The sequence below is a fragment of the Sapajus apella genome, unplaced genomic scaffold (assembly GCF_009761245.1).
Source record: "Sapajus apella isolate SASKATOON/1434 unplaced genomic scaffold, GSC_monkey_1.0 scaffold86, whole genome shotgun sequence".
NCBI classification, from domain to species: domain Eukaryota; kingdom Metazoa; phylum Chordata; class Mammalia; order Primates; family Cebidae; genus Sapajus; species Sapajus apella.
The window spans coordinates 8,128,257-8,154,637 of record NW_022437026.1 but is presented as its reverse complement, the minus strand read 5'-3'; the positions used below and the strand labels follow the sequence as shown (position 1 = coordinate 8,154,637).

The 26,381-nt window shown below is 43.5% G+C and overlaps 1 protein-coding gene and 1 pseudogene across 3 annotated transcripts; one reads left to right on the top strand and one right to left on the bottom strand.

Moving 5' to 3' along the window:
- The first annotated feature begins 1,371 nt into the window (after window positions 1–1,371).
- Window positions 1,372–24,991, top strand: LOC116534299 (dual specificity tyrosine-phosphorylation-regulated kinase 4). Of its 3 annotated transcripts, none has more exons than XM_032254619.1 (11): window positions 1,372–1,510; window positions 3,184–3,361; window positions 6,364–6,500; window positions 6,805–6,945; window positions 9,257–9,395; window positions 9,923–10,004; window positions 15,386–15,558; window positions 18,027–18,087; window positions 20,860–20,989; window positions 23,888–24,063; window positions 24,635–24,991. In XM_032254619.1, exons 3-11 carry the CDS (start codon window positions 6,406–6,408, stop codon window positions 24,874–24,876), a joined length of 1,239 nt encoding a protein of 412 aa, XP_032110510.1. In that variant the 5' UTR covers window positions 1,372–1,510; window positions 3,184–3,361; window positions 6,364–6,405; the 3' UTR covers window positions 24,877–24,991. The 3 variants fall into 3 exon arrangements, with proteins under 3 accessions (XP_032110510.1, XP_032110511.1, XP_032110512.1); XM_032254620.1 differs by having other exon boundaries at window positions 1,374–1,510; window positions 3,198–3,361; XM_032254621.1 differs by having other exon boundaries at window positions 1,374–1,510; window positions 3,198–3,361; window positions 24,638–24,990.
- LOC116534301 lies at window positions 12,750–13,979 on the bottom strand (annotated as a pseudogene).
- Window positions 24,992–26,381: the final 1,390 nt, after the last annotated feature.

Sequence of the window (26,381 nt, the reverse complement as noted above, 5' to 3'; positions counted from 1 at the left end):
AACATGGTGAAACCCCGTCTCTACTAAAAAAATATAAAAATTAGCTGGGCGTGGTGGCACGCGCCTGTAGTCCCAGCTCCTCGGGAGGCTGAGGCAGAAAAATTGCTTGAACCCAGGAGGCGGAGATTGCAGTGAGCCGAGACTGCACCACTGCACTCTAGCCTGGTGCCTGGCAATGGAGCAAGACTCTGTCTCAAAAAAAAAAAAAAAACATCAACTAATGGTCAAAACAGCCAGCTAACATTAAATGGCAGTATCAAACTCACATATATTATTATTAATTCTAAATGTAAATCGACTAAATCCCCCAATCATCCAAAGACACAGACAGGCAAAAAAAGCCAAGACCCATTGGTATGCTTCATCCAGACCCATTTCACATGCAAGGATACACAAAGACTCAAAACAAAGGGATGGAGAAAGATTTACCAACCTAATGGAGAGCAAAAATAAATAAATAAATAGAAAGCAGGAGTTGCAATTTTTGCTGATAAAATAGACTTTAAAGCAACAAAGATCAAAAGAGCAAAGAAGGATATTAAATAATGATAAAAGGATCAATGTAACAAGAAGAGCCAAAGATCCTAAATATATATGCACCCAATACAGAAATACCCAGATATATAAGACTTATAAAGAGACTTGGACTCCCACACAATAACAGTGGGAGACTTACAGATCAATGAGACAGAAAGTTAACATCGATATCCAGGACTTGAACTCAGATCTGGAACAAGTAGACTTAATTAACATTTATAGAACTCTCCACTTTAAATACACAAAATATACACTCTTATCAGTACCACATCACACCTATTTACAGGTTTAAATGAAATATTGGTTGGCTGCTTGTTAGTTATTTTCTTCCCTCATTTTTTTTTTCATGTCTCTATTATTAAACACAATTATAGGCATACCCATTTTTAGACTGCATTCTAGCCCGGGCAATAAAGCGACACCCCTGTTCTCTCTCCCTCTTCCTCTTCCTCTTTCTTCCTCTCCTTCATTCTTTTTTTTAATTCTTTCTCTTTCTTTCTTTCTCTCTTTCTTCTTCTAAAAAAAAAAAAAAAAAGAGTAGCTGTGAAAAAACCATTCCCATCCCTTCCCACAGTGCCCACAGTGAGATGCTGCTGGGGTTGTCATTAGCCTACTGTAAGGTACAGGGGGCTCCCAGGGAATAGTGTGAGTCAGACAGATACTTCCTTTGGGAGAGAGGTAGGGAGAAGCTACTGTCTCTTAATCGCTCTTTCCTCCCTGGAGAGGTAGGTAAAGAGCCTGGCTGGAGCTGGGTGTCTTTGGTTAAATAAATGGTTTATGGCACCCAGGAGAGTCTTAAGTAGTTATTTATTGCAAACCTCTTTTCCTGGACAGGAGAATCAAGCTCACAATCAGATGCCGACCTCACAGCTCAAGGCTTCAAAAATACCTTGCCACCCTAGCATTGAAACCCAGGATTCCAAGGCAGAGGAGAAGTCACCAAAGAAGCACAAGGTGCCTCTGACAGCAGCAGGTATGCCTTTGGGGCAGTAGCAGGGTGGGGAGGTGGGGAGGCGGTTATGGAAGGTCAGGGTGTGAAGAGCTAAGCTGCGCTGGAGTGAGCCAAGCTGCCAGGTGCCAGAGTAGTCAATTAAGGCAGCAAGCCAAGAGGAAAGTAGAAGTTAAATGTTGAACCTCTGACTGTGACAGTATAAGCAAGAGGCTGAATAGGAGGCTGAATTTTTCCCCATGGGGTAGCTCTGGGCAAGGATCAGATGTACCAATGCAGACAGAGGGAAGCATCTCATTGCCTAAGAAGCCCAGACAAAAAGCTCCTGTCATTTTAGGGACCCAAGGGCCCGGGGGAAGGCACTGACAGGGTGGAAGAGCTAGAAGTGGAAAAGGACTGAATGCCGAGTCAGACAGAGCAAAGGGTGTTGAAGCTTGCTTCTTCCTCTGGATAAGGAGGTCTTGGAGAGGAGCCTCTATGGGGGGCTCTTGATTAGAAATACAGATTTGTAGAAGAGCATGGCCAGCCAGGGGTCCCAGTCCTTGGCTGTAGCTTCCTCCAGAGACTGCAATGCATTGACTGTGTACCAGCTCTGGTGCAGGAAGGGCAGCTTTGCCTGTGAGGCTTGCCAGGTGAAGCCTTTGTGGATTGCCGGTGGTCAAGCCTGAAAGATTACACATGGGTTTTTGGCCAGGCGCTAGACTCCTAATGGGGTTCAGAGACTCATAACCTATTAGGATGCAAAGGAAGAGAGCATCCACTATGTGCCATCATCAGATGCTTTACAGTCCTTCTACCACGGCTTAGAAACTGAAATTGGTGCTTGTTGTTCTTAAACAACCCCAGGAACTATGCATGAGGAGGTCATTTCAGTCCTGAGCTAGCTCTGCCTTTACAGAGCCATCTGCCCCCTGCTATCTTAGGCCTTGGCTCTGTCTGCTGGGCAAAGAACATGCCTTATTCCGCTTCCACACAACTGCCCTTCACATATATGAAGATGGAATTCTGGTTCCCTGTAAGTCTTTTTCTTTTTCCTTGCAGTTCTCTCTCTAATGCTTTAGCATTAGAGATTTTGTCAAATCATACGGTGCCCTTTGTCCTAATCCTACTTTCTTTTCTCTGAGAATGCTTCCGTTTATCAATTACTGTGAATTTTACCCCTGACCACGCGCCAGAGCGCTGATGTGATCTGGCCGGCGTAAAGAAGTCCTAACTCATAACCTCTCCTCACAATCTCAGGTCCTTCCTGATTCAACTGCAGATTTGAGTGTGAAGCCTCCTGGGCCTTTGATGTTTCCTTTATGTCTGGCCCTGTAGACATTACAGTTTTCAAAGCTTCTCAAGACAGACTAATTATAAATTCCACATTAACTCGGGCAACTTGCCACCTAAACTATATACGATTGTTGACTCTAACTTTACTCCTGGAATTTTCACCCATGCTGCTCTAACCCACAGGTTTTGGAGGACTGAGTTCCCCTTTCCCTCTCTTTGTGTTCTTTTCTTGATTTATTGAATTAAATACAAGACCTTGACATTTATCCTTGACATATTTCCATCTTGTGAGATGCCAGATGCATGGTCCTCAGTGAGCCAACCAGCTGGGGAACAGGCTGATGGCTGGTGACCTGGAAGGGATGCCACCGTCTGCATCCTGGGCAAATCCCATGCTGCCTCAACTTAACTCACAATTGTAGTCTTTTTCACACAGAGGCCCTAAAGCTTTTTAAGAACCAGCTCTCTCCGTATGAGCAAAGTGAAATCCTGGGCTACACGGAGCTATGGTTCCTGGGGCTTGAAGCCAAGAAGCTCAACGTGGCTCCTAAGAAATTCAGCAAGACGAGTTTTGATGATGAGCATGGCTCCTATCTGAAGGTGATGGGGGAGGGGACATGGGAACCTCCAAGGGCCTGGGGACAAGAGGTAGTCTCGAAAGAAAAAAGCAGCAGTATTTTGTAATATTTGGTGCTAATATATTGGAGACTAGATGTCCTGAAGTATTCTAGTAGGTGCCAAACCAAAGAAATACCATGTTTTAAAATGGGGAAACATGCAATTTAGCATGCAAAATACTCTACTCATGGAAGATGATTTTCTCCAAAGAGTACTTGTGTCTACTAAAAATGCAAATATCCTGGGTGAGCTCCTGGGTGCATCCTGGGTGAGCTCCCACACGCTCCTTCCCTGCGTAGCCCACTGGAAGAGGCCAGACGGGAATAAGGTGCAGTTTTCCCAACACCCCCTTTTTTGCCGCCTCAGTACAAGCCCATACATGGACTCTTTTCTATTTTACAGTAGATCCCCACAGACAAAAAAGGTTTTGTCACTGTAGTCCCTGATGCATAGAGCTTAATTTCATTCTGTTTTTCAAAATTTGATCCAACAACTCCACTTCCTCCTCCTGACGGTAGCCCTGGGCTTCCCCAGGACCGTGCCTCTTCCCAGCCTGAAGGCGGAAGCTGAGCAGCGATTCCCAGGGTAGAGCATGGTGGGATATGTGGCGCTTCGTCCACTAGGCTGTGGGCTATCAGGAATTTCCTCTTCAGGACATTTCATCACAACTTGGATTTAAGAGGCAAGATGAGTCTCTTGATGGCTCATAGAAGAGGCAGATTTTATTAACAGCATTTAGGGCCGTGTTTGTCTGGCATTACTTTGAACACAAACCACTTGGAGTATCTTGTTAAAATGCAGATTCTTATCCAGCAGTTCTGGGCTTGAGGCCTGAGCTTCCAGGTGAGGCCTGTGCCGCTGATCCTCAGACCACACTTTGAGAAGCAAGGATTTTGTTTCTGTCACACAGCTGCCTTCTAGAGCCAGGGTTTTCAGTATTTTGGGTCAAGAATCTCTTCGGGAGCCTGATAAAAGCTATAGGTCCTCATCCCAGAAAAGACAACACTTGGTTAGGAATCTCCAATATAAATATATATATACACACACATATATATATGGGGATATATATATTATTATTAATATTTTTTAAAACAGAGTCTCACTCTGTCACCAGTCTGGAGTGCAGTGGCGCAGTCTCGGCTCACTGCAACCTCCACCTCCTGGGTTCAAGCGATTCTCCTGCCTCAGCCTCCAGAGTAGCTGGGATTACAGGCTCCTGCCACTTGCCCAGCTGATATTTGTATTTTTAGTAGAGACACGGTTTCACCGTGTTGGCCAGGCTGGTCTTGAACTCCTGACCTCAGGTGATGCACCCGCCTTGGCCTCCCAAAGTGCTAGGATTATAGGTGTCAGCCACTGTGCCAGCCAGGAATCTCCAGTATAAATTCCAACTCTGATTCATCTAGATCTCTTCAACCCCTCCCTCGCTGCTCCCTTCTCTGCTCCTACCTGAGCCCAGGGTCTCTGGGGAATTCCCTAAGGGTGTCAGTACTACTTTTAAGTTAATTCATTGGAGCTCAGTTCTTCAGTCTCAAATCTTAGAAAAAGTTGGTTTTCGGGGTGGGGGTGTCAGGGGGAAGAGGATAATGTGTGCTCTCTGTAAGCTCAGAATCACCATCCTTATTGCCTTCCAGTATACATGCAAATACATATTGCACATAGCCAAATTCCCAAGCAAGCAGCATAGCTGCATTCTCACTTTATTTTGTCAACCAACGTTAATTGAATGCCTATGTATTGAGTGATAATCTGTCATAAGCTTGGACATCTGCTGGACTCTAGAAATATAAAGGAAGCTATCACAAATTAATACAAAATGGTTTTTGCTTTCAAGTAACCACAATCAATGTCAAAGTTGACATGCGAACAAACAATTACAACACAAAGTGGTAGTATGCAGAAGGCTAGCACAAATGCTAAGAGAACACATATGTAATTTTATAGCAACATGTGTGTGGACCCTGTCCCTGTCCTTTACCCATACATTCTCATGACAGACCCTTACAAACAGACTAACCTACATCCTTAAATCAGGAAAGCTGTACACATTCAAATTCAGTCTTGATTCCTCCTGTATGAACAGACTCCCAGCGCACATTTTCAAACACATCCTGAGGACTTGTCCACAAACACCTAATCCTTCACCTCTCCCAAACGCATGAGTGTAACACTAGAAATTAGAGATCCACAGAGCTTTAGGACCTTAGAGATAATCTTGCCTAGCGTCTTCAGTTTACAGACAACAGCACTGCAGCTCAGAATGGATAAATGGCTTGTCTAAAGCTGAAGTCTTTTAAATAGAAAATTCCTGTGGCTTTGATTAACCTCCCCCGTTCCCTAGTTTCCAGCATAGGGAGAGACATGGGTGATTCTGGCTCTTGAAATATTTCTCTTCACCAAGAAAGGTCTGAGTTCTATACTGCTGAGTCCAGGATAGGATTAAATCCCAGTAAGCCCAAAGGAGAACCAAATTTGGCCAGGAAGAGGCAGAGCAGAACTAAATCCTTCTCTGATTGACAGAGACACATCAGGGGTCATAAACAAAACTTTCCCCAAACCAAAAATGCTGCTTAGCTTCAAGACTTAAAAAATGTCCAAACTGAAAGGGACCTTCCTTGCTACTTTGTCCAACTCTCATATTTTATAGGTCCTAAAACACTCCGAAACCTAGAGGACTAGAAGTAGAACTACAATACTGGGACTAGATCTCAAATTTCCTAAAACCATCCAGTGTTCTTTGCGCTGCTTGACATGGATCAAGCCTGCGGGACTTTTCCTGGCACCACATGGGTGGCCCAGAATCCAGGCAACAAGCTCCCCTTGCAGTCGCAATGAGATGAGGACAAGAGTCACACAAGTGACCAGTGCAGTCAGAAAGTTCCTCCAGGAGTGAGCCACGATCTGGGATGGGAATGCAGGGCCCCGTGCCAGGAAGGCCCCAGAGCCCGTGGCTTTGCCCCTCACCTCTGGCCTGGCTTCCACAGGTCCTGCATGACCACATTGCCTACCGCTATGAGGTTCTGGAGATGATCGGGAAGGGGTCGTTTGGACAGGTGGCCAAGTGCTTGGATCACAAAAACAATGAGCTGGTGGCCCTGAAAATCATCAAGAACAAGAAGAGGTGTGGCTTGGGGGATGGCATAGGCCACAGAGGAGGGACTGCATGACTCTGGCCCCTGAAGAATGACAGCCCTTCCTGACTCTGCCTCTCCTTCCCATCTTCCCTTTGGTTTTCCCTTTTCTCTCTCTACCTGTCTGATTCCATGAGGGGGGAAAGAGGAGGTGAGAATGTGGCGTTTCTAGCGCATCCTCCCACTAGACAGTCTTGCTGATATCATGGGGTGGGGCTGATTGCTGCAGTGTGACCTGATACTGATGTTTCTGTCTCCATTTCCCACCCTCCCTGCCACTCCCAATCACCTCAGATTTCACCAGCAGGCCCTGGTGGAGCTGAAGATCCTGGAAGCTCTCAGAAGGAAGGACAAAGACAACATCTACAACGTGGTGCACATGAAGGACTTTTTCTACTTTCGCAATCACTTCTGCATCACCTTTGAACTCCTGGGGTCAGCTCCTTTTCTTCCTAACCCATTTTCTCTGGAAAAGTTACCTAAGTGATAGAAGGGAAACTTGGAGGTCAGAACACTAGATTTTTCTGGATGTGAATATTTAATAACTGGAATGGACATGACAGTCCATTCTGCATAAGTCCTCGCTTATCCAGAAGGCCCAGGAGCAAGGAGGCTGGGACGAATGTGGGCCATCTTAATATGCCTGTCACCTGCCAGCACGCCTGTGACATACTTCCCTGGTGCTGGGTACTGAGCTAGGTGATATAAGCAAAACAAGTTCTCTTTCCTCAAAAGCTAAACTGAAATAGTCAAAAGGACTTTTCCTTGTTTGCTATCATATTCTGCACCCATTGGCTGTCTGACCTGATTGTACAGAGGCTGAAACCCACAGGAATAGGCAGCTGGCTGCTCAGGGTGGGAAAAGGCTTTCGATTTTGAGTAAATAAGGACAAGAGCAGATATTTTTGGTAAGAGAGCAGAGCCTGACTTAAATAGATTAGCATGGCCTGGCTGAATATTGGAGCTGACAAGGCATGCTAATTGCAAGGGCATGCTAATTTGATTATTTTTCTCTCTGGGAAGACCATCTGATGCAATTTATATAAAACCAGAAACCCAGAATGCATTTAGCAAAGGAGAATAATCAGGGGTGAGCTCTCAAAGTGTTACTGGATTCAGCAAGCTGGTAGCTCAGTGCTCCCATGATACCATTGCTGATGCTAAAATTCTAGGATCCAGCTGCATTTAAATTAGCAGGTAAGGTGACACTCTCCTTATCATGTCTGGCTATTACAAAGTATGGTCGAGTCTCTGATATACAGAGGTAAATTATCTTCTCTGTGGACAAAAGGACAGCCCAGTCCGCCTTTCTTGGCCATGAATCACAGTGCACAGTTAGGATGTCATTATGCTTAAAGAGCTCTGGGAGGTCAGAGGGCCAGGGGTGGGCAGGGAGAATCCAAAGCCCAGAGAGATGAGGGAGTTGCCCAGGTGACTACTTAGTATGGGGCCAGAGCCAAGTCTCACATCTTCATTGCAGCCCTCAAAAATGAAAGGCAACCAGGTATGGTGGCTCACGCTTATAATCCCAGCACTTTGGGAGGCCGAGGCAGGTGGATCACTTGAGGTCAGGAGTTCGAGGCTAGCCTGGCCAACATGATGAAACCCCATCTCTACTAAAGATACAAAAATTATCTGGGCATGGTGGTGCATGCCTGTAATCCCAGCTATTTGGGAGGCTGAGGCAGGAGAATCTCTTGAACCTGGGAGGCGGAGGTTGCAATGAGCTGAGATCATGCCATTGTACTCCAGCCTGGGCAATAGAGCAAGACTCTGTCTCAAAAAAGAAAGAAAAAAAAAAGAATGAATGGCTTCTGGCTGAGCACAGTGACACGTTTCTAATCTCAGGACTTTGAAAGGCCAAGTTGGGAGGTCACTTGAGGCCAAAAGTTTGAGACCAGCCTGAACAACATAGCAAGACCCCATCTCTTAAAAAAAAAATTAAGAATGAGTGCTTGCTAAATACTACCCAAGCTAGATGATCTTAGAAATGGAAGGTGAGGAGGAAGCAGCGGAAGGCTGGTGCCGTTCTTGGGTCGTGTTGTTTCCCTTCTCTCCCCATCTCGCAGCTTGCACAGAGGTTGCAACCAGCAGTGCACAAGTAAATGTTTCTTTTTCAAATGTATTGTATTAGTTTCTAACATTCCTAAGTTCTAACATTCTGTAGACTTCAAATAATATAGTAGGCCTCTGCCACCCTAGAGAGTTTAAGATTCTCTGGCAAGAGCGAGCTTTCATTTCTCAAGGGAACAGGTAGATGGGACCAAACAGCCACATTTTGAGTAGAGCAGGGGCTCCCTTTGGCTTCAGCCCCCACCTGCCCACTCTCTTGTTCCTTCCTTCTCAGGAACCTGATGTCCTTAGACAGTCCTCATTAGGCCTGGGCAGGAGTGGCTGCTGGTTTGAGTGACTGGTGGGCTTCCCGGGTCCCTCCCAAGGGCCTGAGGAACTATGACTGTTTCAGAAGTTTGGGCCAACCTCTTAACCCGCCTGCATAACGAAGTGCTTCAGTGGCCTTGTCACATAAGAAATGAGAGAACATATAAGAATCTGGCACAGCTGAACTTCACCCTGAGCCCAGTGATTCAGTGGGAAAGCTGAATCTGTAAGACAAAAGCCCTGCCCCTGGTCTGAGGCTTGCCTCCTACTGAAGGGAAACCAGGTGATACAAGATTGTTTGCAGGTTCAAACTCAGCCTTCTACTGTTTTTCCCCCACATGCATCACTTTCCCCCTCTCTTTTCCAGAATCAACTTGTACGAGCTGATGAAGAATAACAGCTTTCAAGGCTTCAGTCTGTCAATAGTTCGGCGCTTCACTGTCTCTGTTTTGAAGTGCTTGCAAATGCTTTCCGTAGAGAAAATCATTCACTGCGATCTCAAGCCCGTAAGTACCACCTCCGTCCTGTCATGGAAACGCTCTGAAAACACCCATTCTATTCCCTAGGCTGTGTAAGAATCACAAACTCCAATGAAATCATTCCTTTGACATTTTTTTGGTGCTCTACTGTCACAGCAGTATGTCAAGGGAGGCGTTTAATGGGAATGTCAAACAAATTCAGTCAATGGCATTTCTAAGGCCTTATGCAAGCAAGGCCTAGAACCGGTGCCAAAGGAGATAAAAACAAAGCCACAATCTTCAGGAGCTGCACAATCAACATGGGGAAAGTGACACCATATATGCAAAAGAAACTCTGCAAAGCAGTGAATATGAGGTCCAAATGAGAAATACCGACCGCAAATCAAATGGAAACTCAGAGGGGGAGGATGATGGGATTTTGGAGAGGATGTGGGAGGAGGCCCGTGGAGGTGGTCATATTTGAACTGGACCCTGAAGGATGGGGAGCATTTAGGTCAGCAGAGGGCCTAGGGCAGGGTTACTGTAGCTTGACGTATGTCTTTTCTTCTCTCTAGGAAAATATAGTGCTATACCAAAAGGGCCAAATCTCTGTCAAAGTCATTGACTTTGGATCAAGCTGTTATGAAAACCAGAAAGGTAGGCCCATGCCAGTCCTGTCATCTGAGTTCTCCTATTGCAGTTTCCCTCCCTTCACATACAAGGTCACCTGGCTTCTAGCCTGGGCTCAGCCACCACCCCCTACAGCATGATTTCGAACAAGGTACTTCACTTCTCTGAGCCCAAGTTTCCTCATCTATAAAATGAGAAAGTTGGCTGGGCACGGTGGCTCACGCCTATAATCCCAGCACTTTGGGAGGCCGAGGCGGGTGGATCACGAGGTCAAGAGATCGAGACCATCCTGGTCAACATGGTGAAACCCCGTCTCTACTAAAAATACAAAAATTAGCTGGGTGTGGTGGCGCGCGCCTGTAATCCCAGCCACTCAGGAGGTTGAGGCAGGAGAATTGCTTGAACCCAGAAGGCGGAGGTTGCGGTGAGCCGAGATAGCGCCATTGCACTCCAGCCTGGGTAACAAGAGCGAAACTCTGTCTCAAAAAATAAAATAAAATAAAATGAGAAAGTTGTATCCAAATACTATAAGGGTGCTTTCAAGCTCTCATATTCTGTAGATATGGAATTATCCAAGAACAGTGAGTCCCAAAACTAATTAAATGCATATCCAAATTGCCTTGGGGCTCTGAAAAATTATCGTTTCCAGGGCCTCACCCCACATGTTCCTAATCCAAATTTCTGGGAAGTAGCTAGGAGTCTGCACTTCAGAAACCATAGTCATTCTGAAGTTTGGAATTTGCTGCCCCAGCTCCTCTAGGTTTTACGCTTTTTCTAGCTAGGATCCAAAAAGTAGCTCTGGTGTACATTTTCACAGCGTTTACGGAACTTGATTTAATAGTGTGTTCCTTTGTCTTCCATCAGGTTTGCTATAGAGAACATGTATCATTAGAGAGACATTTTCTGTTCTGTGTCAGTCACTGTCCTGGGTACCAGGAACAAAAAATGAACATTCTCTATCGTCAGGTTGCTTACCAACGAATGCAAGAGACAGAAAGATAAAAATAATATGATGAGTACAATGATTAGAGATAAACAGAGGCTGTGTTCACGACACGTAACCGAGGGACTTTGGGAGCAGCCTTTGAGGTGGCGGAGGCTGTCAGAGGAAGCTTCCCGAGGCTGAAGAAAGGACTACTAGATGGATGTTTCCAAATATTTGGCAGATCAATTTTTTTTCAGGGAAACACATTTCCAAGTTTATTAATAAATAATATAATAAAAGACACAGATGAAGAGATACACAAGGCAAAGTATTTGGGAAGGGATGTGAAGCTACCATGCCTCCTTGGGGGCATGCCACGTTTTCAATACCACATTTCCCATACCCTGGAAGTTCTCTGTACCCTGCAGCTCGGGGATTTTCATGAAGGCTTCATCACATGGTCACTGAGATCATTAACTCAATCTCTAGCCCTTTCCCCTTCCTAGAAGAAAGGAGTTAGAACTGTAAGTTCCAAGCTTCTAATCATGGCTTAGTCTTTCTGGCAGCCAGCCCCTGTCCAGGAGCTCACCAAGAGTCATCTCACTAGAACAAAGAGAGTCCTATCACCTAAGAAGTTCCCAGGGATTAGGAGTTCCGTGTCAGAAGCCAGAATAAAAGGTCAATTATTAGAGCAAGAGATACATGTGGAACCCCTATCCCTCAAGAAATTAAAAAGGTTTTAGGAGCTCTGTGCCAAATACTAGGGGTAGAGACCTATATCTATTTCTGACTATTTCTTGCACATGCTCATATACAAGCATAGATATTATTAATTTGAAGAAAAAATAAGACATTAAATTACACCCAGTGTTAGCCATTCACTCTCACACATTGTTGGAGTAACAGATAGAGCATTCACTTTCACACACTGTTGGAGGAACTACAGATTCATATGATCTTTTGGGAGGTTACTTTTGCATCTTTCACCAAACATTTCACTTCGAACCTTCAAAAATTATAAATTCCCTTCTAAAGAACCTCTCCTGCAGATGACTGATGTTCCCGTAGAACGGACATCTTCACTACGGCACTGTTAACTAGCGCAACATCGGAACCAACCTAAACATCTACAAATGAAAAATGGTTTAATAAATTAACCCTGTAATATCACACAGCTATTTGAAAAGAGAGATTTAAATGTAATGGCTTAGAAAGAGGTCCATGATGAAGTAAGTGAAAAAAAACTGAATAAAACTTTTGATATGTAAATATATAAGTATAAATAAGGTATAAAAGGATTTGCACCACACTGTTAAAAGTGGTTATCACTAGAGATGAACCTGGAAGAGCCTGGGATTGAATTTTTTACTTTACATCTATATCTTTTTAAAATAAGGATTTGGATGATTTTAAATTTTTTCTTTGGATTTTGTTTCCATTTTTAACATTTTTTAAAATTAAATAATTTGTGGTCTTTAATTTGCTACAGATCTATGTGAGATTTCTATACGTCTAGTCTTAAGTGAGACCAGTCTGTAGGGTTTTGTGTGTGTGTATCTTTATCCTGTTTGAATACCAAAGTTACATCTTGAAAAAATGAATTGATCGTTTCCTATTTTCTGTTCCATCAAAGTCTGAACAAAATAGGAATCATTTTATTTTCACAAGGCCTCTTAGAACCTAATTGTAAAGCCATCTTCGTGTTGCATCTTTGGCAAGGGTAGTTCTTGAACCACTTTTCTACTTCTTCCACAGGCTGTCAGTGTGATACCCAGATTCCCTTCCATAAATAAGTTCAGCTTTCATATCTGTATGAACTTATTTTTCAGAGAATTTTTACTCTGCTGTTCATGTCTTCAATTTGCTCTGCTCACTGAATTCTCCTCATTTCTAAGACCTGCTGTCTTTTCTTTTGCAACCATGCTTTAAATACTGTGTCATTCTCTCTTTTTTCTTTCTCTTCTTCTATTTTCCACTGCTCTTCCTCTCTTTCCAGCTCTTCTCTCTTTTGTTCTAGTTGTTTTTGTAGTTCTTTCTGTCGAGGGGAAAGACAGTATATTGAGGTCACTGGTGAGATATGCGCAGACTGTGTTCTGATTAGATTTCCCCTTTCCTTTACTTCGACCTGAGTTGGCAGCAGAGCTTGGACAAGTCTTGCAGATGAGTGGTGGCTGAGGAATATAAGTCAGTGGCTCTCCTGTTGATGAGGGTGTGGCAGCGTGAATCTTTGCTGCAGAATCTTCTTGACGCCACTGACATAGGAATTGGAAGATCTGGTAACAACCGCTGAGGGTCATTTTCTGTACTGTTTGCATTATTAATGGAGGCAAAAACTCCTGACTCTCAATGTCTTGTAAATTCAGAAGTTCAAATTTTCCATCTCTCTCTCAGTGTTGTCCCATCCTTGCTTATTTCACAGCTTCCGTTAGTAAGTGACAGGAGCACATTTTCTTGTCCAAAATCGTTGGAAGTACGTAACTGTGACAGTTTCCCAAGCATATGCTTTTCGTTTTCAGAATAATTTTTATAAGTATTAATTAGTGTCTTCTAGTGGAGGAACTTTCAGATCAACTGACTTGTCCTTGAACTTAAGTTTTCACTTGCTTTTATCATTCAAGCGTTCTTGATTCTGTAGAAGCTTGTTAGCTTGTACAATTTTCTTAATAATATATCTCCTTACTTCCTCATCCTCTTCCTTCTCCAAGTCTTTCTGGCTTTCTAGTTTGGATTCCTGGAAAGAGTTTTCACTATTTGAATGTGATATGGGATACTTGGTACAGAAATGAAGACATTTCTTCTTGGCGAGACCTCATCCTGCAATGATTTGTCAGGATCAGAAAGCTGTTTGGTGTGTTCTGTTACTGTTTCATTCTCTTTTAAGTCTTGATTAATATTTTCCTCCTTCAAACAAGTCATCTCTCTTAGGCTGGCAGCACTTTTATCGTTTTCACTAATTATCCACTCCAGGTTCTTTTCAAAGTCATCTTCATATTCTTCAATTTCTTTTGAATCAGTATCTTTATTTTCATTCATTTTCCTCTCTTACACCGTTAATATCTCTGCATCACCCTTCCCTTCTCTCCCTCCACATCCCTCCTGCCTGTGTAAAATGCGCCGGCTGGGGCCACAGAGATGGCCAGGGGAGTTCTCCGCTCCTCCTCTTTCTAAGTCATTCACATTGAGGCAAGGGAGACCCTGGCACCTGCCTCCGTGGCAGCCAGGACCACACTGCCATGGCAACAGCATGCCTCTGCGTCCTCTATCTGGGCCTTTCTCTGGCAGATCAATTTTTGAGGACATATGTCATTCATACCTTTTATGTATGAATCCTATAAGAAATTCCAGCTAAAAAATAATGCTTTCCACAAAGAACTTATATGTTTGCCCTTCTCAGATGTTGAAGGCCGTAACTTATCAGTTGTCATTTATCTTGGCTGCCACGATGCTCAGAACTGAGTTTGTAATTATTTCATCCTTGGTTCCTAACAGTCATTTCCCCCTTTGCATATTTTCTGACTTCCTTTTTAACTGTGAGGCAGTATCTAGTATTGACACTAGAATTGGACTGCCTACTCCTGAGTCCCAGCTCTGTCACTAATAGCTCAGTAACCTTGACATTTTCACCTCTGTATGCCTCAGTTCTCTCACATTTAAATTGGAGGCAATAATACTACTTGCTTCATAGAATTTATGTAAAAGTTGAAAGGGCCTATCTATAAAAGCACTTGGAATCGTGCCTGGCACATACTAAACATTATGTAAATACCATTAAATCCATGTTCTAAAATACTCTGTGCATATGTGCTTTGCAAAGTACCACAGATCCATTTGGGAAGCAGGCAAAATATAAAAATTATTTTTATTAAATCTTTTTTGTTTTAAATCACAGAATTATTCTCTTCTGACAATAGCCAATGTAAACAACAGAGAAGCGATTACAGAATCCCTGCACCTCCCCAGGTAACCAGCAATCCCAGTTATGTGGAAATAACTACCGTGTTCCATTTCTTCAGTCCATTCATCCTCATCTGTTGCGATTTTCTTTCCATACAATAAGTGCACGTACTGTATTGAATACACACTTCCCATGCTTCCTGTCCAACTTGATATGCTTCTTCCATTGCCAAGCCACAAGACTCAGAAGCTGTCTACCCCAAATTAAGCTGACAGTTTTGAAAACTTAGTCTTATATTTGTCTTAAGTTTTGTTTGTTTGTTATAAACTTGGCTAACTTAAATTCACTTTCCTACAACAAAGCCCACGCTGGAGCTCGTTACCTACAAAGCAAGGACAGTAACACCTCCTTTGTAATCAGGTGACTGGGCGGGTTTGATGCTGTTTGTGTAATGAGACTTCCAGGTGCTGGCCGGCTGGCCTTCCCTTTCCCTGCCAGCGGGGGCGCAGTTTAACCGAGAAGGTGCCCTGGAGGAGCGCGTTCTGAAGAGAGTTTTCCCACGAGGTTTCTCTCGCTTTGCCCCCGCAGAATACACGTATATCCAAAGCCGGTTCTACCGATCCCCAGAGGTGATCCTGGGCCACCCCTACGACATGGCCATTGACATGTGGAGCCTGGGCTGCATCATGGCAGAGTTGTACACGGGCTACCCCCTGTTCCCTGGGGAGAATGAGGTGGAGCAGCTGGCCTGCATCATGGAGGTACGGGGAGGGCTGGCTGGAGGGCGGCTCCCACGGAGGCTGTGGGCTTGGATCTCAAACACTGGGCTACGTCAGACTGCCCAGGACCACGGCCTACCTACTCTTTTTTTCTTTGGTTGGATGTTCCCTAAAAGTAGTTTTGAAATTGTGTACCCCCTTGTACATTGTCAAGCTGACATCTAACATTTTTATCTTAAATTTAAATAGTTGCAGAGGATGTCGTTTCCATCATATTGTAAATAGTGACATTTTAAAATAAAAGTGTTACACCACCCTTTCAGAAATATCCAAAAGAATACAAAACCAGAGTGACATGGCGCCCATTAAAATCTATCTGAAAGTATGTGAACAAGTTCTTAAGAGTCGTACATTTATTTTACTTTGTTCTTTTTTGCTTTTTGTTTTTACTCTTTTCTCTACTTCCTCTATGGAATTTTATTCTAATTTAATATATGCTTATGTTTAGAAACTTTCTTTTTGAGATAGAGTCTCGATCTGTCGCCCAGGTTGGAGTGCAGTGGCATCATCTCACTCCCTGCAACCTCTGCCCCCTGGTTTCAAGTGATTCTCCTGCCTCAGCCTCCTGAGTAGCTGGGATTACGGGCATGCACCACCATGCCCAGCTAATTTTTGTGTTTTTAGTAGAGATGGGGTTTCACCATGTTGGCCAGGATGGTCTCAATCTCTTGACCTTGTGATCCATCTGCCTCGGCCTCCCAAAGTGCTGGGATTACAGGTGTGAGCCACTGCACCTGGCCTAGAAACTTTTATCAATCTTTATAGCTTTAAAAATTTCCTGATTCCATAAGCTTCATGTGTAAAAATTTTTTTTCTGGTAAGTTACCATTAAAATACATCTGGTGTGCAAATTTTGATAATTATAAAAAATAAAATGTGAAATTTTATTGAGCATACAGCTCTTAGAAAAATGAAGAGAGCTGGGTTTTCTTTTTCCAATTAATGCTTATACCCAGAGGTGAATGATGCTTCTTACTAGAATGCCCGGGCGCAGGATCAATGTGATTCTGATTGCTTGGTGGTGCAGATGTGAACCCAGAGAGGAAGCCTGTTCTAGTTAGGGCCGTCTAATTTGGTGACTCCTTTTGAGTTCTATGTAAAAATCAAATGGTGATCTGTCATCTAAAGTTATGTTTACCATCCTGTCAGCTGACAACCTGATTAAAATGTTAAAAACAAAGAATTGGAAATTATTGGACTTCAAAATATGTGTATTGTTCAGGCATGAGTCATTCATAACGGGAAATGAGTTTTCTGGGAAAACTATCTCCCAATAGCAAGGCTTTACCAAAACTCATGATATGATTATGAATTATACCTATTATGCTTTCACTTGAAAGCCACCTTGTTATGGAGCTAAATTAGACAAAATAGAAAAGTAACCTTAAAAGTTTAAAATTTTACATTTTAGGATTTTCCCAGTGAACAAAGATCTTTTGGGTGCAAACACCAAGGTGTGTGCCTGTCTATCTGTCTATCTATCTTTGCCAAATTTCTATTTTCCAGATTGTCTCAAAGTTACAGAAACACATATAGCCTTGAGAATGACTAAACATAGAGAATTTCATGTCATGATTGAAACGAATAATAGAATATTAAAATAATGTAGGTAAAGCAGCTGTGGTGGAATGAACACTGGCCTGTGGGTCAGTAAACCCGGGGTCTCGCCCTGGCTCCGTCTTTTTCACCAGTCACTTCCCGGCTCTGGACTATAAAATGAGGGGAGCGGGTAGATGGCTTCTAAGGTCGGTAATGAATGAAGCATCCCCAGACCACTGCTGCTTCCAATGCCAAAGAGCTCGGGGCTATGTTTCAACTTTCCTACAACCCCAGAACTGACTCAGCTTCCGCTTGACCTCAGGGTCAAAGGGGCTGAGGAACAGAAGAGCAGGATCATGCATGGATTATGGCTGGGAACTGAGCAGCAAGGGAGGTGACCCACACTGTAATTTCCTTATCTCTGTGCGCCCCTCTAAGTTGCAGTAGGAGAAGAGGAACAAGTAGGTGCTACACTTTTCCTTTCAAGAAGGTGTTTGTCTTGTAATTGTCTGATGCTCACCTGGTGATTTTCATTTTCTTTTCTTCTCCTCCCTTTCCAGTGCTCCATGCTGGGATATGTCACTCTTTAATGCAGACATGGCAGCATGTACACCAGTTTATTTGCTCTGGCAAGGACATCCGGCTGCTATCAAGGTGGTGGCCCACCTCTAGTTGGTGCTGATGTCTGTTTAGAATAACATGGCTGGTGTTGCTTCTTAGCATATGAAACCAGCTCCAGATTAGGAGTTAAAAGGCCCAGGCTCTGGGTTTGCTCTGCTACTGACCCGATGTTATTAATACATTAAATCCTTATATGTAGAAGGCAAAGCCTGGCCAAAGTATGCCCTGCCCCTCGGTCTTTGAATCTCTGATCCCACAAAGAGTGAATCAATTGAATTGTCCTTATTAAGGTGCTGGGCCTGCCGCCAGCCCGCTTCATTCAGACGGCCTCCAGGAGACAGACGTTCTTCGGTGAGTTCTCAGGTCTAACTCTCTTTTCCTTATTGTGTCTAATGAAGTGTTGCAGGCCTCGAAGACACCTGCCATACCTTGAAGCTCATTTCGTTCTTTCCCCTGGCCATAGCAAAGGGGGGGCTGTGATTAAGAGCTTCTTTCACAGAAGTAAAAGATAATGAACAGTGGAACCAGATAGCATGATGGAGATGGGATGGGGCAGCCGCAATGGGAATGGGGCCTTTACAGTAAAAATGTTCAGAAGAAAGAGGATGGCCAGATCCCTGTTGAGAACAGCTATCAGCAAGTATTACAGCCTCAAAATACTGTAACTGCATCCTCTCCTGGAAGTTCTCCCCACTCTCCTAAGCAACTTGTCCTCTCACACTGTGGACTGTGCAGGGAAATCAAAGAGCAGAAACTTCATTTCAAGAACAGTGGAAAATTCCATTGCTGCATTACTGTCTCCCCTGCTAAAAGTCTTCTTATCCTCTAGATCCTCACTGTGCCAAGTTCATTGCAACGGTTAAGCAAGGACTATCAGAGTAGTTTTGCTTTGATGAGTTGTGGCTGGGAGTTATATGTATGTCATTTGTCTGATTGTAGGGAGTAAACTTTGTCCACAGCCCAGGCTGGCCCTCTCCTCCTGATTCCCAGAATCTGGATTTTTGTGGTCCACTGCCTTCCTATTTAAGCGGTGATGTACAAGGTGGGAGGATGGGTCAGCAAGGTACTAACTGAGGCAGCGCTTTCCAGGCACAGGCACCAAAAAGTTGCAGCAAGTCCCAAACCTAAAATCCCTTTAAAGAACCACTGGAAGCTAAGAGTCCCAGACAGAAACAGCCAAAAGTAGCCTGAAGGTCAGCAAAGTGGAGCAAAGCTAGATATGAGCAAAACGGAACTCCACAGACGCGACTCCATGCTACCTGGAGTGGCACTTCTAACCAGCCATTGTCAGGTCGGTTCATGGACTCCCTCTGACTATGCAATCCCAGACATTCCTGGTCCTCCCACCTCTGATTTTCAACTGTGAGCAGCCTCTGAATGTGTATGCAAATCACACAACTTCTGTTCACAACTTGCCCCATCAGTAGGAAGGTCCAAAACATCCTCATGGACAAAAGGGATTGAGTCACGCTGGTCAGGATGCACTGATTCAGCCATGTAGGGGTTGTAATTTGCCTATTTCTGTACCTTTTGGTAAAAAGCCACAGCCCTGAGCCCTGCCACAGCTGCAGGTTCCCTGGCCCTCTCCCAGGACTCCTTAGACTCCCTATGATCCAAAAAACTCAAAGTTGAAGGCCAAGCAAGTGGAGGTGCTCTGTGATCCTATTCCAGGGCCACGGCTGTCTTCATTCTGATTAGTTGGTCCCATGTCATTCATTCCAATTGTTAACTCTTTTAAACATCGCTTTGTAATCATGGCTGGAGCTTTGGAGACACTGCTTCTGAGCAGGGCAGTGTCCTGGTTGCCACAGAATGGTGCCCACGCATTAATCGAGCAATCTGATGGTGGGCAGAGGGGTTCTGTCTGGCTCCCTAACTTACACATGGAGCAAGGGAACTAGTCTGTGGATCCCAAATATACTTTTTCTACCCACAACTTAATAATTCAGGCTCTTGGACTGGACAGAGTCACTGTGGGAAGACACATCTTGAGCCTGTAACACTGAACTATGAGATAGCATCTAGATGGGGACTAGCAGGAAGGGAGCGTAGAGCACCTTCGTGGGAAGGCACTGAAGACACAGGCACGTCCACTTTGTAGAGCTGCTTATTCCTACATCAGCACGAGGCTTTAGGATGGTGGTGGGATTCTTGCAGCAACATCCATATCTTTGCTTCCTGCAAAAGAAGGAATGTTGCTGAGAAAAATGCATCCTCGTCAGTGTTTTCCAAACTTTATCCAAATGCAGGAATCATTTGGGGAGCTTGCTAAAAAAGCTAATTCCTGTGATTCTCTTCTATAAGGTATGCTGTGGGAAGACTGAGATGGGACCCAGGATTTAATATTTTTAATAACAGCTCCTTGTGACAAGAGGAGTCTGGGAAACACTGTTGTCCTCTTCACTTCTTGACTCCCCTTTCCCAGGTTTGGGCTCCCAACAGCTCCGCAGCCCCTGACACCTCTTGGTTAAAACCCCTAATTAGCAGCAAAATGGGGTTGTCTTAAGCCTGGTAAGATATTATACTTAGGTGGCCCAGGCCGTAAGAAGGGGATGGAGGGAATGATGGATGAGGGCTAGAGTGAGAAAAGCTTACACAGGAAAACGGTTACATGACCATGACTTTAGGGGCTTCGTTATTTATAAGACTGTGAGCTTGATTCTTCTTTGGTCATTCATAAAAAGGGCAACGTAGGATAAAGTGGGTGGGCTAAGGCCACGATTCAAAAGGAAATGGATATTTGTACAATTTCACAGGACCTTGCCCCTGAAGATTTACTTCACTATTGTGATTGTCATCATTAGTGTTATCTTATCTTGGCTAGTGCTAAACCATTTAAACTATTTGATTTGGAGAGGAGGTAGTAGAAGGAAGCTCAGAACATACTGAATAGTAGGAAAAAATAAATTTTTAAAGTTAGTTGTATTCCTTGGATAATCTACACGTGGTTATTTCAAACTGAGACTGTGGGTGTGCTTGTGTGTATGTTTATTGGGGGGTGGCATGAGGCGAGTGTGTAAGACCAAGAGCGAAACAGCCACGGAGGCCACTCTAAGCAGCAGCATGATGTGACCACTAAACATTTGCGCCTGGAACTAAATACAGAATGTTGTATTTCTGCAGATTCCAAAGGCTTGCCTAAAAGTATAACCAACAACAGGGGGAAGAAAAGATACCCAGACTCCAAGGACCTCATGTTGGTGCTGAAAACCTATGACACCAGCTTCCTGGACTTTCTCAGAAGGTGTTTGGTGTGAGTTCGTTGGAATATCTCTGCCTCTGGGTTTCCTCTTAAATGCTGTACTTTCACACACGTTTGCTGGTAAAAGTCTAAGGCTGGGAGACGTTATAAAAGTAACAAGAAACGCTAACAATAGACCTTTAAAGTCTACAAATTGCTTCCACATCTGTTGTCTCATGAGACGTCTCTCTCTCCCTACTGTGTGCTGTCAGGGCAGATGATCCGCTCTGTTTTGCAGGTATGGAGGTTGTGGTTCAAAGAGATTAAGTGACTTGCCCTTGATCACACAGTGTGTGGCAGAGTTTGGCATCTTCCTGGCCTCAAACTGCTTGGCAGTGAGACGGTAGGCCAGTCTTAAATATCCTGCTCTAGGCCAGGCGCGGTGGCTCAAGCCTGTAATCCCAGCACTTTGGGAGGCCGAGGCGGGTGGATCACGAGGTCAAGAGATCGAGACCAGCCTGGTCAACATGGTGAAACCCCGCCTCTACTAAAAATACAAAAATTAGCTGGGCATGGTGGTGCGTGCCTGTAATCCCCGCTACTCAGGAGGCTGAGGCAGGAGAATTGCCTGAACCCAGGAGGCGGAGGTTGCGGTGAGCCGAGATCGCGCCATTGCACTCCAGCCTGGGTAATATGAGTGAAACTCCGTCTCAAAAAAAAAAAAAAAAAAAAAATATCCTGCTCTGTGAGCTGAAGCCAACCTCCTGAGTGCTTGTTGTAATGATTTGCATATACATCCAGTTTAAACTGGTTTCAGGGCCTGTCCCTAACCCCCTAGGATTTAGAACCCAAATCCTCTTATAGTAGGGAATTAGGGGAAGGGTGAGCTGTAAACCATTTACTATGTAAAATTTTTTACAACCTATATGCATATTTTGAATCTTAGAGATTAGATCTGTACTTAAGTCATAGTACTGAGCACAGTACTTTTAAACACCTAGCTTAAAAGGTGTTTAGAAAATGTTAGCTATTGTTATTATTTCATAGCTATTAAAGGGGTAAATCTGTCTCCACTGAGTAGCAAGTGCATTATCCATGTGATACCTGGCAAGTCATCACTTTTTTCCTGGGCCTCAGTGTCCTTTCCTATAAAATGGGGTATTCCTAAGCTCCCTTCCAGTTCTATCAGTCCTATAATTTAGTAGTTTTAGAAGGCCATATCATTATATTCTCTTATTCTTCCAGTTGGATGGAGAGGTGTTAGCAAAATACTCTTCTGGCATCTGTGCACTCTGGAATTTTGGTACTAGCTCAGAGGGTGAACCATGAGGTAGCGTTGAAAGTATTCCCAACTTAGAGGGCCATGCTATTCACTTATCGGAATAATCAAGGTAGAGAAGGATTCCATACCCCATCTTACCTCTACCTTAACAAACAGAAACCAGTTGCTGAGACAGATGGGTTATCCAGAAACCCCAACCATCCAGAACACAGCTCAGCACCAAGGAAGACATTATTTTCATTTCTTTCTTTTTTTTTTTTTTGAGACGTAGTCTTGCTCCGTCGCCCAGTCTGGAGTAACGTGGTGTGATCTTGGCTCACTACAACCTCTGCCTCCCGGGTTCATGTGATTCTCTTGTCTCAGCCTCCGGAGTTGCTGGGACTACAGGCACGTGCCACGAAGCCTGGCTAATTTTTTTTGTATTTTTAGTAGAGATGGGGTTTCACCATGTTAGCCAGGGTGGTCTCAATCTCCTGACCTCGTGATGCGCCCACCTTGGCCTCCCAAAGTGCTGGGATTACAGGCGTGAACCACCGTGCCCAGCCACATTATTTTCTTCTTTAGTGCAAAGGACTAATTACTCATAACTTGCAAGAGGCAGTCAAGTTGATGGGGACTGTTACCTAATTGCAAATTAGCAAATCTTTGGAACGAGAGACTAAAAGTGTCAAGCCAAGTTCAACAGGCATAAATGTAAAGCCTTGTGTTTAGACTTTGTAGACTAACTCCAAAAGTCCAGGAAAGGAGAGATTTGTTTAACAGCAGTTCATGTGACACAAAAATGAGAACTTGAGCTGTTTAGGATCTTGATTAGTCTAGAATGTTAATACTGCCTCCCTGCAGTTATAGACGCTATTCCCACCATGGTGGACATTAGTTAGACAACTGCTAAAATATCCTTATCTCAGAAGGTGGCCAGATGGTGAAAACCATGTCATATAATCATTAGTTAGCAGCGATGTAAATATTTTCAGATAGCTGAAGTGCTGAAACATAAAAGAAGAATTAGTTATTTTGTATGATGGTAATCGGTTGAATCAGGACCTGGGTACAAGTTACTGGGAAGCAAACCAGTTTTGGTACAATAAAATTCAAGAACTTTCAAAGAATCAGAGTTTTTAAAAATTGGAATAGATGGTTCTGAGAGTTAGTGCACTGTCACTGAAAGTATTAGAGAATTACAGGGTGATTCCAAGATGGGAGTTTGGTCAATGTATTCTGCTACTGAATTAGAAGTTTGATTTGATTATATCCAAGTCCCCTGGCAAATCTGAATATTCTAGAATTCTATAACTCTTCTTGCAATATATTTGGAAGCCCCAATTCTGTAGTCTGTAAATTGAAATTAAACGTCTCTTTGTTTTTAATATGCTTAGCTTACCAAACCCTAAATCTCATTGATTAAGCTTTTGTAAAATAATATTTCTGATAAGGGAATTTCTAGATGTTCTGGAAGACTTGGAGTGTAATATATATTCCCTGGCTTGTTATACACATCTTCTAAAAAGATTATTTTCAATAGCTGTTTCCAGGTACTTTTAAGTTATATGCTATAATCTCTGTTCTGTGATGATATCTTTGAGATATCAACATAGTTTAAATAAAAATATTTATTGGGTTTTTAAAATGTTTTAATATACTAAAAGGAAGTAAAACAGTAACCCATGCTGGGCTTTGTTGGGGTGCAGATGGGAACCTTCTCTTCGCATGACCCCGGACCAGGCCCTCAAGCATGCTTGGATTCATCAGTCTAGGAACCTCAAGCCCCAGCCCAGGCCCCAGACCCTGAGGAAATCCGGTTTCGTTTTCTCCTCTGAGACAAGGAAGAACAAGGTTCAAGGCCATTATCACTCGAGCAAAAAAGGTACAGCATGTCAAATAGTCCTATTCCCGTAGACCAGGAAGCCTGCCATTTCTTACCTTTGGGATTTTCCTTTTTTGCTCCTTATTAGGATTTTCCATTGTTCTCCTATAATCAATTTCCTTTCTCCTCCTCCCCTTTTCCTTAACTGTGTCCACCCCTTTATGCCCTATAAGTACCTTTAGAATTTGTCCGTGCCAGATTATGGTATTTTGCAAATTTTTATATGCAATATAGCCTAGTGGTTAGGCACATGGTCACAAGAGTCAGGTTGCCTGGGATTGAATTCTGGCTCCACCGCTTATCAGGTATGGACTTAACCTCTCTGTAGTTCAGTAACTCCATTTATGAGAACGAGAATAATGCCTATTCTCCAGGGTCGCTGAAATGGTCAGATGAATTAGTACACAGAAAGTGCTTGGAATAATGCCTGGCACATTGAATGCGCTTTACAAATGAGCTGTTTTTATATCATCACAGTCATGGTTTCCACTAAGTGATTTACAGCCTAAAGGACAGTTCCCATATAATCCCCATTCGAATGCTTGTTCTTTCTGCCTTCTCTCTCCTTCAGCAGATGAGATCACCAGAGAGACTATAGACAAAACAAAAGATGGCCCCATGAGGCATATTCAGCATTCAGGTGATCAGCGGGACCCTCTCCAGCACACAGCTGACACTGTTCAGCTGCCTCCACTGGTAGAAGCTCTCCCGAAGTCAGAGGCAGCTGTTGGGGCAGAAGTGTCCATGACCTCCACAGGACAGAGCAAAAATTCCTCCCCAAAGAACACAAACATTTTACCCCCCATTGTATGACCTTTGCTGAGGGTGTGTCCTGCTCCTTTCCACCAGTGATTTGTATTGACAGCACTTACATTGGACAATACTTCAGACTGTTGCTTTTTAATACAGAAAAGTTTATTTAAAAAAAATTGATTAATATGGCCAATTGGCACGATTTCTCTTATGAGGGATGGGGGAGGATGTCCTCACACTTAAATTCGTTCCATATGTGTTTGTGTGTTGAGGGTGGGAATAGTTTTTAACTATCAGTGTTATAGCATCATTAATGGAACTCTAAACAGGCATTTTTTTGTTGTTCTTGCCCGTGACTGCCAACCTATGTCAGGATTTTTGTTTGAAAACCATAGAAGCTGAATTCAAAAGTAGCTTAAACAACAGAAGACATTTATTGACTTATATAATTGGGGAATCTGAAAGGGTAGATGTAGTTGCAGGCACAGCAGGATCCAGGAATTCAAATGAGGTTGTAGGGCTCAGAATCCCTCTTCGTCTATTAGCCTTGCTTCTCTCTATGGTTGACTGCATCCTGATGGCAGGCTCTACCCGGAAACTAACCACCAACATCCAGTCAAAAGATGCAGGCTTCCTTGCTGACAGGAAGTCTCCAAAATTATAGTGACACAGAAACTGTGCCTGGGAGACTGGGATGCAGTCTGGGCCCCAAGCCCACAGTGAAGGTGAAGGCACCGTGACTGATGCTTCCCTAGACTGCCGCAAGGGATGGAAGGTTTCCCAAAGGAGGGGAAGCTGAGTAAACACGCAGGACATACTGATTTATCCACCAGACCAGAAATCTAAGTAGGCCTTCTCACTGCCCTTTCTAATCCTTATCTACACAAATACATAACCTTTATGTGATTATAATACGGCAGATAGAATTTTACATGAAACAAGATGATAACATCAGAAACAATATGGAATATATAAAAATCGTTTTAGTTTTCTTTTTTACTTGCCATTTGGAATAACCTCCCCTCAATACACTTTTCATTTTACTTGTTGCATAATATTTTATGAACGTTGACACCAAGTCATTAAAGCAATGGATTTGGATGCAATATCCCAGTGAAGATCTTGAGTTAGAATAGCAGGGGGTTGAAAGAAAGTCCTAGGAAAGATAAATGTAAAAGGAGTGACAGAGTTGAGGAGGTCCCCCAAGAGATCCAGAGCTATAGGAAGAAAATTAGAAGCCAATGGAAAAGTTTCTAAAAGGAAAGAAGGGTCAAGAATATAAAATTCCACAGAAAATTCAGGATAAGAACAGAAAGTATTTCTTAAGTAGAGTGATATGGATATTAAGTCAGAGCAGTATTAGATCAGGTATCTTATCCCAGGTTCTATAGCCAGAAAGCCACAAAACCAGCAATAGAACTCAGACCCTTGGGAGCATTCTTGACACAAACTTCAACCATGGATGAAGTCAGAGGCGGACATTGTTCTGCAGCTCTGCAGAGAAAGGCAAACCAAATCTTCAACCTTGTAATTAGGATGATTTTGATTAAATATTAGAAAGTATC